This window comes from Schistocerca gregaria, chromosome 1 (genome assembly GCF_023897955.1).
Source record: "Schistocerca gregaria isolate iqSchGreg1 chromosome 1, iqSchGreg1.2, whole genome shotgun sequence".
Classification (NCBI taxonomy): domain Eukaryota; kingdom Metazoa; phylum Arthropoda; class Insecta; order Orthoptera; family Acrididae; genus Schistocerca; species Schistocerca gregaria.
In genome coordinates this window covers 851,585,637-851,600,710 of record NC_064920.1, presented here as the reverse complement: position 1 = coordinate 851,600,710, position 15,074 = coordinate 851,585,637, and the positions used below count along the sequence as shown (strand labels likewise).

Genomic DNA, 15,074 nt, shown 5'->3' with positions numbered 1-15,074 from the left:
CGGGCAGCAATGTGGCTAATAATTTCGATGCTCTAACTGTCGATGTGACTCACAGAAGGATACAATTACTACTGCACTACTGTCTGTGCCCTGTCCTTCAGTCATCCACTTTTCAAGATTTTCGTCAAAGCCACTTTCCATCTCGCATCAATTTCGGAAGCCAAGCGGCTGGTCAGACATTCAAGATTCAGCGGCGCAAAAAGAGCTGTGTTAGAAGCGAATATTCTCAGAATATTCGACTTCAGATCAAGCCTATGATCAACACATGTGGATTTTTTAAAGGAAGGAATACCGTCGTAGCCTGTGCTGTCTGCTTCTTGAATCATGTTCGCTTCGTCCGTTATGCGTAATTTAGCTTCCAAGATAGGAGAATCCCTTTATCTGCCTCGTTGTACTCAATTCTCATGTGAAGTTTATAGCTAATCGCCTGTTCTGCTGCTTTCAACGTTCTTTAGTTTACTCTTAATGTATATTCTGTGCTTGTTAGGTTGCTCATTTCATTCAACGGGTCAACGGTTCTCCTTCACTCAGAATATCAATGTCATCGTCTGATGTTAGAATTGATATTCTTTGAAGTTTAAACCCGCTCCAGAACTGTTACCTTTTTGATATACGTCGTAATGTCTTTGACGTCTAGTTTAAAACTAGGAGCCGGCCGGGGTGGCCGAGCGGTTCTAGGCGCTTCAGTCTCGAACCGCGCGACCGCTACGGTCACAGGTTCGAATCCTGCCTCGGGCAGGTTAGTTAGGTTTAAGTAGTTCTACGTTCTAGGGGACTGATGACCTCAGATGTTAAGTCCCATAGTGCTCAGAGCCATTTGACAAGAATGGGGGAGAGAAATACAGTAGAAGAAGAATGGGTAGCTTGAGAGAGATAAATAGTGAAGGCAGCAGAGGATCAAGTAAGTAAAAAGACAAGGGCTGGTAGAAACTCTTGGGTAACAGAAGAAATACTGAATTTAACTGATGAAATGGGAAAATATAAGAACGCAGGAAATGAAGTAGGCGAAAAGGAATACAAATGTATAGAAAAAGAGATCAACAGAAAGCGCAAAATGCGTAATTAGGGATGGCTAGGGGACAACTGAAAGGATGTAGAGTTAAGATAGATATTGCCTACAGGAAAATTAAAGAGACCTGTGGAGAAAAGAGAACCACTTGTATGTATATGAAGAGCTCAGATGGAAAACCAGTTCTAAGCAAAGAACGGAAAGCATAAAGGTGGAAGGTGTATATAGAGGGTCTATACAAGGGCGATGTACTTGAGGACAATATTATGGAAATGGAAGAGCGCGTAGATGAAGATGAAATGGGAGATATGATACTGCGCTAAGAATTTGACAGAGCACTGAAAGGCCTAAGTAGAAACAAGGCCCTAATCATTATTACTATTGGATAATGTTTGGTATTGAGGTGAAGTATAGAGCCACAAGAATAATTCATAACGCCCATTATAAAAGTAAAGGTACAATACTAATACTGACAATAGTTTAAAAAATAAATTCAAGTTAGTTAGTAATTGACAACGACTCCTTTTCCATCAGACATTTTATGAATGGATCTAACTATTAAATTGATAGGATAGAGTGTAACAATATTATGGAAAGTTGCCACTTATTTAACTAAAAAATAAGCGATCAAGCTTTAGTGACGATATTTGTAAAATTGAATACATCAAAGGCAAGCCACTATGGGCTCCTCACATGCTTTGAGCTACGATAGCATCAACCACTTTCAAAACTTAAAAAAAAAGCTTTATGATTGGAAACAATAACAACAAGCCAATCGTATCTGGTGCCTACCTGTCAACAGGTACTGCAGGCTTTGAGAACTGGACACAAGTAGAGCCAGACAAAGTAAGTAGGAAAACAAATACTTACGACTCCACCCACCCATTACTTGTACAGAAGATGGTTGTAGAGCAAGAGCTTTCAAGATTTCTGCTCACGGGACTTGCCCAGGCCCAAGCACCAAGGTGCAAACGTGCCACATTTAAAAAGCTGTACAGTCGTACTGTATATGATTTCGTTTTATATTTCACGTTTTCCAACAAAATAGCTCACTAGTAGAAGAAGTTTCCAGTATTAATTAATTACTTTTGGCCCGCTGAAGACATAGCACAATTTTTATTGGTACAAACTATTAGCTTACGGGCATATGTAGACAATTTCACAAAATTTCAAAGTCAAATTGCATCGTAATTGTGTCTTTTACAGTTTCTTAAACGAAAAAAGTTCTTTTACATAAATGTGTCGTTCGAAATATTGTAGCACTTTCGCAACCTTATTACGGAGACATGGAAAATCTACCTGTGGAAAGCAATGTAGACGTCCTGGACACATTTATGTAAAAGGATTTTCAATGAAACCTGGAATTACCTTTCAGGTCAATCAGTTATATCTGTGCAAGGACAGGGGCGCTTTCAACTGAAAAGGCAAATGGTCTCGAAATCAGAAGTAAGATTGACAGTGTCCTCAACACCTTTATAAAACTATCGTTGTAAGTTTTCCAAAGCCGCAATGAATTCTTTAAACCTCGCACTTTCTTTAACGCCAGTGAGCTTAGGGAACTTCCATTGTCTTTGTCAGTATGTGTCCCACATACAACGCGATTTTCTTCTGAAATGCATTCCCATCAAATCAGAAAGACGTTACCTCGCAGTGTCTTACTGTGGGCGGTCAGGTCCACTTAAAATGCGAACACTGCAATCCGTTCCAGATGTTCTAATTTTTCGTTCATGCACTTCCTTTTCCTTCATAAATTCAACGTTAGCAAGATTTAAATCGAAAAATCGTTCCAGGAATGCCCCTTCACATAACCGACCCACTTTGCAGTAATACATGAAATCGCCATACTCTTCGTTAGTTTCCTTTGAAAACCGTTGCAACTGAAAATGTAATAATGAGTACGATCGCCGATTTCTTCAAGTGCTCCATGCCTGTGAATTAAGCACAAAGGATTTCTTGACGTACAGAACACGGAATCCCGTCTATGGATTGTTGTACTCTTAACTATTTGCTCTTTCATTATAATCTAAAAGTTTAAATTCACCCTCTAAGGTACTATAATGTCGTTTGGTAGCAAATATGCATACCTGTCGCTTATGCGAACTCAGAACTCTCATCCCTCTCTTCTGTCATTCCCACTCATTTTGAAGGGTTGTGACAATGGATTCCAGGACAGCCACCTTTTGTACAAACAGCCACTAGACCTGTGAACGTCCTTCAAACCTAAAACAAAAAGCGAAGGGTACACAGAGCTGATACCACGATTCTGCCGAACTCAGAGAGTTGTGTCGACCACAAAATCCCACATCGCCATGGTAAATGAAACGTTGCTCTGTTTTGGGTGCTCCCGAGAAGGACCAGGCAAAGCCGAATGACAAGACAGGCCTTGGCTCGCACGCGGCCCGTCTTGCTGTAGAGGACTCCTGCGAGCCAGGCACACTTTGGAAGAACTACAGCGTGCATTGCCAGACAACGTCAAAGAGAGTGAATAATCATATCTGATTGAAGTCAACAACAGAAATCTCAAAGTACATCAAACCAAGATTCTGTAGCGAATGTTGTCCTCCAACACCGACTTGACAACCTGCGCAATAATACACTGCATTGGCGGTCCTGGGACAAACCTGAAAGGAAAAAAGGTTAAATAAACGCCATCGGAACCTTCAAGGGGAAACTGGATGACTGATTTTTGCTGCAAAGGTGTAAGTCATCAGAAGCAAAGCCATGAAAGCCAGAATCGAAAAATCAACACAAGACCTAACATACAGACAATGCAAAGAAAGGGAGGAAACAATGGATGATATATGTTGAACTATAGCAAAAATATCACTCAGAATGATTACAAGCAGAGGCACAATGATGTGGCAAGGTAGGGTGAGGCCACAAACCAGAAAAGTTGTCGAAAACGAACTTACCAAATTACTGTTGGACTTTCGACTCATGGAATATTGGAGCACAGTACACCAGACATGACAACTATGGAGATAAAGAAAGTATGCGTCATAACTCTGTAATCTCAGGTGACAGAAGTGCTGATAACCTCACAATTGAGAGCACCCATAAACTTCAAGGACAGCAGATGCAATGGGAAGCAACTTGAAAAACGTGATGGATACGAGGACTACGATAAAGCTGGCTTAAAGCAAGGAAAGTGGCTCTAGTGGTTCTCGACACAGTAAGAGCCCTGCCAAAACACAGGGCACTTGAAAACCATTGGCATTAATAAAATATCCATTGTCGGCGACATAAAGACACTTCACTTGGATCTACACGAATTATACTCCATCACTCAATCCTAGACGCTTGGGAAGTGTCTAGCTACTAATAAAATACGAAATCCAACATAGTGAACTCATGTTCTGAGATACATAATGCGGAAGTTTGTGAGCTTATGTGTGTTTGTTACTTCTTTATGCAGAAACGGTTGGACGGATTTGGATGAAATTTATAATGGAGATAGCTTTTATTCTCCACTAACACATAAGCTACCTAATTGTCAAATGTGTTTGGGTGGGTATGAAGAAGAACTGCAGTCCACGATGCACGAATACTTTGTTCATCCACTATGAACCATGGCTCTTGCCGTTGGTGGGGAGGTTTGCGTGCCTCAGCGATACAGATAACCGTACCGTATGTGCAACTACAACAGAGTGGTATCAGTTCAGAGGCCAGACAAACGTGTGCTTCCTGAAGAGGGACAGCGGCCTTTTCTGTACTTGCAGGTCCAACAGTATGGATGATTGACTGGTCTGCCCCTGTAACATTAACAAAAACGTCCTTGCTGTGCTGGTATTGCGAACGGCTGAAAGCAAGGGGAAACTACAGCCAGCCCTAATTCTTCCCAAGGGCATACAGCTTTACTGTATGATTAAATGAAGATGGGGTCCTTTTGGGTAAAATTTTCCGGGGGTAAAACAGTCCCCTACTCGGTTCTCCAGTGAGAAACTGCTCAGGAGGACGGCGTTATCATGAGAACGAAAACTGGAGTCCTACGGCTCGGAATGTGGAGTATGAAATCCCTTACACTGACAGATAGGTTAGAAAACTGAAAAAGAGAAATGGATAGGTATAGTTAGATGTAGTGGGAATTAGTGAAGGTCGGTGGCAGGAGAAATAAGACTTCTGGTCAGGTAAATGCAGGGTTATAAATACATAATGAAATAGGGGTGATGCAGGAGCAGGTTTAATAATGAATAAAAAAAAAGGAGTGCGGGTAAGCTACTTCGAACAGCACAGTGAACACATCATTGTAGCCAAGATAGATAGACACGGAACCCATGCCTACCACAGTAGAACAAGTTTATTTGGCAGCCAGCTACGCAGATATGAAGAGATTGAAGAAATGTACGATAGGATAAAAGAAATTATTCAGATAGTGAAGGAAGACGAAAATTTAGTAGTCATGGAGGGACTAAAATTCGATAGTAGGAAAAAGAAGAGAACGTAAAGTGGTAGGTGAACAAAGAATGGGGGTAAGGAATGAAAGAGGAAGCCGCCTGGCAGAATTTTGTACAGAACCTAAATTAATGATAACTGTCACTTGTTTTAAGAATCGTGAAAGAAGGCTGTGTACGTGTAAGAGGCCTGGTGACACTGGAAGACATTTCCAGGGGCAGATGTGGACTCTGACCTCATCTTATTGGTTATGAAAAGTAAACTAAGACTGAAGAAACTGCAAAAAGACGTGGGAATTAAAGGAGATGGGACCGGGATAAACTGAAAATACCAGAGGTTACAGAGAGTTACAGAGAGAGCATTTGGGAGCGACTGACAAGAATGGCGCCGGCCAGTGTGGCCTAGCGGTTCTGGGCGCTTCAACCTGGAACCGTGAGACCGCTACAGTGGCAGGTTCAAATCCTGCCTTCTGCATGGATATGTATGATTTCCTTGGGTTAGCTAGATTTAAGTAGTTTTAAGTCCTAAGGGACTGATGACCTCACCAGTTAAGTCCCATAGTGCTCAAAGCCTTTTGAACCATTTGAAATGATGTAGAGGCATATATTACCACGGGTAAGATAGATGCTGCCTACAGGAAAATTAAAGAGACCTTTTGAGAAAAGAGAACCAATTGTATGAATATCAAGAGCTCAGATGGAATACCAGTTCTAAGCAAAGAAGGGAAAGCAGAAAGATGGAAGCAGTATATAGAGGGTCTATACAAGGGTGTTGTACTTGAGAGTAATATTATGGAAATGGAAGAGGGCGTAGATGAAGATGACTTGGTAGATATGATACTGCGCTAAGAATTTGACAGAGCACTGAAAGACCTAAGTGGAAACAGGGCCCTTGGAGTAGACAACACTGCATTAGAATTACTGATAGCATTGGCAGAGCTAACCATGAAAAAATTCTACCATCTGGTGAGCAAGATGCATGAGACAATCGATGTTGCCTCAGACTTCAAGAACAATATACTAATTCCAATCCCAAGGAAAGCAGGTGTTGACAGGTGTGAGAATTATCAAACTATCAGTTTAATAAGCCATGGCTGCAAAATACGAACACGAATTCTTTACAGACGAATGGAAAAACTGCTAGAAGCTGGCCTCAGGAAAGATCAGTTTGGATTCCATAGAAATGTTGAAACACGTGAGGTATTACTGACCCTACGACTTATCTTAGAAGATAGATTAAGGGAAGGCAAACCTACGACTCTAGCATTTGTAGAATTAGAGAAAGCTTTTGATAATGTTGACTGGAATACTCTCTTTCAAACTCAGAAGGTGGCAGGGGTAAACTACAGGGAGCGAAAGGCTATTTACAATTTTTGCAGAAACCAGACGGCAGCTAAAAGTGTCGAGGATTATGGAAGGGAAGAAGTGGTTGAGAATGGAGTGTGTCAGGTTTGTAGCGTCTCCCCGATGTTATTCAATTTGTATATTGAGCAAGCAGTAAAGAAAACAAGACAATTTGGAGTAGGGATTAAAATACATGAAGAAGAAGAAGAGTCAAAACTTTGAGATTCGTCGATGATATTGTAATTCTGTCAGAGACAGCAAAGGAGTTGGAAGAGTAGTTGAGTAGAATGGACATTGTCTTGAAAGGAGGATATACGGAACATCAATAATAACAAAACGTGGATAATGGAATGGAGTCGAATTAAATCAGGCGTTGTTGATGGAGCTAGATTGGGAAATAAGACACTGGAAGTAGTAGATGAGTTTTGCTATATGGGGAGCAAAATAACCGATGATGGTCGTAGTAGAGAGGATATAAAATGTAGACTGGCAATGGCAAGGAAAGCGTTTATGAAGAAGAGGGATTTGTTATCATCGAATATAGATTTTAATGTCAGGAAGTCCTTTCTGAAAACGTTTGTATGGAGTGTAGATATGTATGGAAGTGAAACATGGACGATAAATAGTTTAGACAAGAAGAGAGCAACAGCTCTTAAAATGTCATGCTACAGAAGAATGCTGAAGATTAGATGGGTAGATCACGTAACTAATGAGGAGGTACTGAACAGAATTTGGGAGAAGAGGATTTGGTAGCACAATTTGACTAAAATAAGCGATCGGTTGGTAGGACACGTTCTGAGGCGTCAAGGGATACCTAATTTAGTATTGGAGACCACAACACCTATATTTGTGGTTGAAAGCACTTAGTGACTTGCATCAAATTTTGTGCATACTTTCGAACCTTCGCTAATCTTTTCCTAGCTGACATGCCCCACAAAGCAATGAAACGCAAAAGGCTTTTCGCGTACTGCATTTTCACTATTCATACTAGCCATGTCCCCCCCATGAACCATGGACCTTGCCGTTGGTGGGGAGGCTTGCGTGCCTCAGCGATACAGATGGCCGTACCGTAGGTGCAACCACAACGGAGGGGTATCTGTTGAGAGGCCAGACAAACGTGTGGTTCCTGAAGAGGGGCAGCAGCCTTTTCAGTAGTTGCAGGGGCAACAGTCTGGATGATTGACTGATCTGGCCTTGCAACATTAACCAAAACGGCCTTGCTGTGCTGGTACTGCGAACGGCTGAAAGCAAGGGGAAACTACAGCCGTAATTTTTCCCGAGGACATGCAGCTTTACTGTATGATTAAATGATGATGGCATCCTCTTGGGTAAAATATTCCGGAGGTAAAATAGTCCCCCATTCGGATCTCCGGGCGGGGACTACTCAGGAGGATGTCGTTATCAGGAGAAAGAAAACTGGCGTTCTTCGGATCGGAGCGTGGAATGTCAGATCCCTTAATCGGGCAGGTAGGTTAGAAAATTTAAAAAGGGAAATGGATAGGTTAAAGTTAGATATAGTGGGAATTAGTGAAGTTCGGTGGCAGGAGGAACAAGACTTCTGGTCAGGTGACTACAGGGTTATAAACACAAAATCATATAGGGGCAATGCAGGAGTAGGTTTAATAATGAATAGGAAAATAGGAATGCGGGTAAGCTACTACAAACAGCATAGTGAACGCATTATTGTGGCCAAGATAGATACGAAGCCCACACCTACTACAGTAGTACAAGTTTATATGCCAACTAGCTCTGCAGATGATGAAGAAATTGAAGAAATGTACGATGAAATAAAAGAAATTATTCAGATAGTGAAGGGAGACGAAAATTTAATAGTAATGGGTGGCTGGAATTCGAGTGTAGGAAAAGGGAGAGAAGGAAACATAGTAGGTGAATATGGATTGGGGCTAAGAAATGAAAGAGGAAGCCGCCTAGTAGAATTTTGCACAGAGCACAACTTAATCATAGCTAACACTTGGTTTAAGAATCATGAAAGAAGGTTGTATACGTGGAAGAACCCTGGAGATACTAAAAGGTATCAGATAGATTATATAATGGTAAAACAGAGATTTAGGAACCAGGTTTTAAGTTGTAAGACATTTCCAGGGGCAGATGTGGACTCTGACCACAATCTATTGGTTATGACCTGTAGATTAAAACTGAAGAAACTGCAAAAATGTGGGAAATTAAGGAGATGGGACCTGGATAAACTGAAAGAACCAGAGGTTGTACAGAGTTTCAGAGAGAGCATAAGGGAACAATTGACAGGAATAGGGGAAAGAAATACAGTAGAAGGAGAATGGGTAGCTCTGAGGGATGTAGTAGTGAAGGCAGCAGAGGATAAAGTAGGTACAAAGACGGGGGCTGCTAGAAATCCTTGGGTAACAGAAGAAATATTGAATTTAATTGATGAAAGGAGAAAATATAAAAATGCAGTAAATGAAGCAGGCAAAAAGGAATACAAACGTCTCAAAAATGAGATCGACAGGAAGTGCAAAATGGCTGAACAGGGATGGCTAGAGGACAAATGTAAGGATGTAGAAGCTTATCTCACTAGGGGTAAGATTGATACTGCCTACAGGAAAATTAAAGAGACCTTTGGAGAGAAGAGAACCACGTGTATGAATATCAAGAGCTCAGATGGCAGCCCAGTTCTAAGCAAAGAAGGGAAGGCAGAAAGGTGGAAGGAGTATATAGAAGGTTTATACAAGGGCGATGTACTTGAGGACAATATTATGGAAATAGAAGAGGATGTAGATGAAGACGAAATGGGAGATATGATACTGCGTGAAGAGTTTGACAGAGCACTGAAAGACCTGAGTCGAAACAAGGCCCTCGGAGTAGACAACATTCCATTAGAACTACTGACGGCCTTGGGAGAGCCAGTCATGACAAAACTCTACCAGCTGGTGAGCAGGATGTATGAGACAGGCGAAATACCCTCAGACTTCAAGAAGAATATAATAATTCCAATCCCAAAGAAAGCAGGTGCTGACAGATGTGAAAATTACCGAACTATCAGTTTAATAAGTCACAGCTGCAAAATACTAACGCGAATTCTTTACAGACGAATGGAAAAACTGGTAGATGCAGACCTCGGGGAGGATCAGTTTGGATTCCGTAGAAATGTTGGAACACGTGAGGCAATACTGACCTTACGACTTATCTTAGAAGAAAGATTAAGAAAAGGCAAACCTACGTTTCTAGCATTTGTAGACTTAGAGAAAGCTTTTGACAATGTTGACTGGAATACTCTTTTTCAAATTCTAAAGGTGGCAGGGGTAAAATACAGGGAGCGAAAGGCTATTTATAATTTGTACAGAAACCAGATGGCAGTCATAAAAGTCGAGGGGCATGAAAGGGAAGCAGTGGTTGGGAAAGGAGTGAGACAGGGTTGTAGCCTCTCTCCGATGTTATTCAATCTGTATATTGAGCAAGCAGTAAAGGAAACAAAAGAAAAATTTGGAGTAGGTTTTAAAATTCATGGAGACGAAGTAAAAACTTTGAGGTTCGCCGATGACATTGTAATTCTGTCAGAGACGGCAAAGGACTTGGAAGAGCAGTTGAACGGAATGGACAGTGTCTTGAAAGGAGGATATAAGATGAACATTAACAAAAGCAAAACGAGGATAATGGAATGTAGTCAAATTAAATCGGGTGATGCTGAGGGAATTAGATTAGGAAATGAGACACTTAAAGTAGTAAAGGAGTTTTGCTATTTAGGAAGTAAAATAACTGATGATGGTCGAAGTAGAGAGGATATAAAATGTAGACTGGCAATGGCAAGGAAAGCGTTTCTGAAGAAGAGAAATTTGTTAACATCGAATATAGATTTATGTATCAGGAAGTCGTTTCTGAAAGTATTTGTTTGGAGTGTAGCCATGTATGGAAGTGAAACATGAACGATAACTAGTTTGGACAAGAAGAGAATAGAAGCTTTCGAAATGTGGTGCTACAGAAGAATACTGAAGATAAGGTGGATAGATCACGTAACTAATGAGGAGGTATTGAATAGGATTGGGGAGAAGAGAAGTTTGTGGCACAACTTGACTAGAAGAAGGGATCGGTTGGTAGGACATGTTTTGAGGCATCAAGGGATCACAAATTTAGCATTGGAGGGCAGCGTGGAGGGTAAAAATCGTAGAGGGAGACAGAGAGATGAGTACACTAAGCAGATTCAGAAGGATGTAGGTTGCAGTAGGTACTGGGAGATGAAGCAGCTTGCACAGGATAGAGTAGCATGGAGAGCTGCATCAAACCAGTCTCAGGACTGAAGACAACAACAACAACAACACTAGCCATGTGCCATATCAAGGATGACGTTTAAATTTATTACTTCTTTTCTACTAGCTGTGTTCGCTATTCATTTTGGAGACAGTACTCACAGATTCCACTGAAGGTCCCAGCAAATTAGTTCAGGAGATATGAAGTCATAAACAATGAAGCACTTGAAAATGAAACTGCGGGGCGAAATTCGCTAGAGAATCAGCTGAAACATGCGTGCTGATACACGTGAATTATGTTTGAGATGTGTGTGCGTGGAGAAACCCACAGGTAAAAAGTTCATCTTGATCTCAACAAAATTTTGTACACATATTAGTCACTATATGGAAAGAAATACTGTTATGGTAAGAAGCACCAGAATCCTATTGGGAAGGGGTGATAATGTGGAGACAGAAGTGGGGAGGATGAGATGGGGACAGGGGGGGAGAAGATGTACACAGAGAGGAGATGGACAGAGAGGGGATGATGAGGAGCTGAACAGAGATAGGGGGAAATTGACAGAAAAAAGGGACGAGTTGGAGATTGGCATCGAGAGGGGACGGGAGGAGATGGACAGAGAAAGGAATGGAAAAAGGAGGAGGAGGATGAAGGAGGAATTGGATAGAGGTTGGAGGGTGAAGGGGATGGACAGAGAGTGGGAAAGGGGGAGACAGATACAGAGAAATAGACGGAGGACACTGGAATAGATATGTGCATAAGCCGGCACTTTTAATAATGCTCAACTGCTGGTAACACGTAGAGAAAAGTTAGTGTTATAATAATAGTAATAGTAATAATAGTAATACACGTTATTGCCCATTGTCAAACACACCTCTAGCGAGCTGTACCCAGTAAACTGAACATTGACGCATCATTAATTTTCGTTCAGGTGGGATGGTACACTCAGAGTGCCTACTGAGGAAACGCCATTCGACATTGAATGGACTCTTGAGGCGCGAAGGTGCTGGAGACACGGTCGGTTTCCCGTGGCACGTGTTCGTGCTGCGGCCGTTTACGGCGTGCAGCGGCTCCATCATCAGCAGCGACTGGGCGCTGACCGCGGCCCACTGCGTGGCGCACACCAGCCCGTGGCTCCTCATGCTGCTGGCTGCCGGCGCGGGGGCCAGGTTGAGCGCCGTCCACTTCGTCAGCTCTTACGTACTGCACGGCGACTACGACGCCTTCAGTCGCCGCTACGACATCGCTGTGATGCGTGTTTACCAGCCCTTCTTATTCACCGACACTGTGAAGGTAAGTTTCTGCTCCTCGAAGTTAGAGGAGCTGTCATCGTGAAAGCAGTAATATTAGGTGGGCACCGAGCGGAATTCAGCTAACCGGCATCCCCTGTAGCAAACAAAAACATCGAGATTCAGGAAATATACGTTTAGACGTGCATAAAACCATCGCCAGTTAAAAGGTAAGGAAGAAATCAAAGAGTAAAAGTACGGTCGAAAGTGAATTTGTTGCCTGTCTCAAAAATGGTTCAAACGGCCCTTAGCACTATGGGACTTAGCATCTGAGGTCATCAGTCCCATAGAGCTTAGAATTACTTAAACCTGAATAACCTAAGGACAGCACACACGTCCATGCCCGAGGCAGGATTCGAACCTGCGACTGTAGCAGCAGCGCGGTTCCGGACTGAAGCGCCTAGAACCATTGGGCCACAGTGGCTAGGACCCTATTATTTACTTTTTTTAAATTTTATGCTTATCACAGCTACCTGGTGACATGTCAGCTGTGTAATAAAACCGATCTGCGTGCTACAGGCCTTTGGCGGAAGGACTCCATTGTATATCAGAACTGCCTGCAATATATACCTCTGTAAAAATAAAGTAATTACGGCGACCACCCGTCGTCTGATATGTACAAGAGCAGTCAAATGAAAATAAAAAACTAGTCGAATGGCTAGAAACTAAGTAAACCGTTTACCATTGCAAAAGAAACCGCCAAAAGTGTTAATACTACTATCCCACTGTAAAAGAAGACGAGCGATGCGTTTATGGAAAAATGTTTGTAGTTGCCCACGGAACTATGATTGACTCATGGGGATGTGTAAGGGCGTCTCAGCTTAACAGGCTCATATTGCCAATGCTATTTCGATTACACTGCTTCGATTTCAGTGGGAAGCCCTTACACATCCAGATGTTTTCCCATGCTGTTTCCATATTTTCCAAGCCCTGACATTCGTGGCCGTCGATTTGCTTCCGACGAAGTGGTGCACGCGATTAAACAATCATAATTCCGTAGGCAGCCACAAACATTTTTCGAAGAAGGTATTGACCGTCTTGCATCACATTGGAATTAACGTTCTAATAGCTGCGACGATTACTTTTGAAACAATGTACATTTTACTTACTTTTTAAGGTTCCGTACTTCAATCTTTAAAAACGGAGCGCTTATAAGTTCTCTTGATTGTCCATCTGTCTGTGTATCCAACAGTTAAAAACTCTTTTTCTCAGGAGCAAGAAGGCGCAAGAACTTGAAATTTATGGCACTTATTAAGGTGTACGTTTTCGTGGCGTTGTAAAAAGCTGAAGATTCCAAGTAAGTGCAGTCAAAAAGTACGGCCGTTTATGACATATATAGGTACTTTGATACTAGCAAATTCACTAACTAAAACCTACAAGGCACTTTCCGTTGACGTTGAATCATAAAATTCGGTAAAAAGCTAGGTTTCACGGTACAAGTACAGGGTAAAAATCGGAAAATTTTTACTCTGTAATTGTATCACGTAAAAAAATATTTTTCTCATTTTTATCCGAGTTCAAACGTGAAATTAAAACATACCCGAAAGTGTTGCAATCCCTGGGACCAATACCTTGCGATTATCAATGTCTGTGACAGGTAGAAATCCTCGAGAACTGTAGAACATAATTGAGTGCGCATAAAATCCACAGTGTGAAAGCACCTGACCAACTTTTTCCTATTGTCTCGTTTTCATCTGTTGCCGCCTTATATGTATTTCATTTTTTTTTATTTCCACCACATGGAGATCTTGACGTTCGGCACTTACGTCTGTTTTTCCACAGCCCATCGCCCTACCGACCGATCAAGTGACCGCAGGAACTACAGGCATGCTGATCGAATTCTGCCACACGGCGGACGGCAAAGATGGTCCCGTGGCCACCAACAGCACGGTGCTGTCGTGGGACGAGTGTGACGCGATGTACGGGTTGGCGCTGAGGCCCACAATGGTGTGCGCGGTGGCCACCGCTGACCGCGGGCACCCGCCGATGTGCGTGGCGGAGGCGGGCGGCGCGCTGGTGGCGGCCGACGGCGTGCAGCTGGGCGTGCGCGCGTGGCCCGCCACCTGGAACACGCTCCAGCGCCCGGCCGACGTCTACGTCAACGTGGCCGACGTGCGCGACTGGATACGTGAAGTCTGCGGCGTCTGACGGCGACGCACGCCGCAAGTAGTTTGACACTGCTGTAACATCCAGACTTACGACGCAAATAAAACGTATTTTCATTCGCGTGGGCTGGGAGTCAACTTATTTTCAAACCCTCAGCAAATTCTTCGGAAGAAAAAAATTTACACGACGCCGCCTCGAGAATCACTGTCTCATATACTGTGAAACGCCCCCTGTGCTCTAATGACCAGTTGGGGGGGGGGGGGGGGACGATGAGAGAACTGTTGAAGCCACGCTTGTCGTTGCCAGAATTCTTAAATGTTTTGAAACTGCGTGTAGTAACTAACAGCTTACAGTCAAAATCATCGTTTCGGCGAGTCGCATGTCGGTCATTGTTACGTCGTTTCGGCGGTTCCACTTTAAAATTCGCTGCACCTTGCCAATTTCTTTCGTAAGCTCCGAAATGCCCTGTGTTATTATTTAGTGGCTGTTCCGAATTTCTATGTCCTTCTTCCCGTATTGGAACGCGAGTGTCCTCTAAATTATGTAATTGTTGTATTACCTGTGTCAACTGATCTTGTACTTCCAGGATTTCTCTTTGGTGTTGCGTATTAATTTGATTCTGATTTTGTTTGAACTTCCTAGTTTGTTCGCACTCTTCTGTGTCACTAAAGACTACCGGTTTTGTGACATTCAGATCATCATCTACCTTCATAGATA

General features: G+C 42.6%; 1 protein-coding gene across 1 annotated transcript in view; it reads left to right on the top strand.

The window, feature by feature from the left end:
• LOC126277971 (trypsin-4-like) overlaps positions 1–14,399 on the top strand; it is a 30,086-nt gene extending 15,687 nt beyond the window's left edge. Inside the window, exons 2-3 of the mRNA XM_049977665.1 lie at positions 11,894–12,255; positions 14,034–14,399. Of these exons, the coding sequence (XP_049833622.1) occupies positions 11,894–12,255; positions 14,034–14,399 (728 nt within the window). The remainder of the gene's footprint in view (positions 1–11,893; positions 12,256–14,033) is intronic.
• Positions 14,400–15,074: the final 675 nt, after the last annotated feature.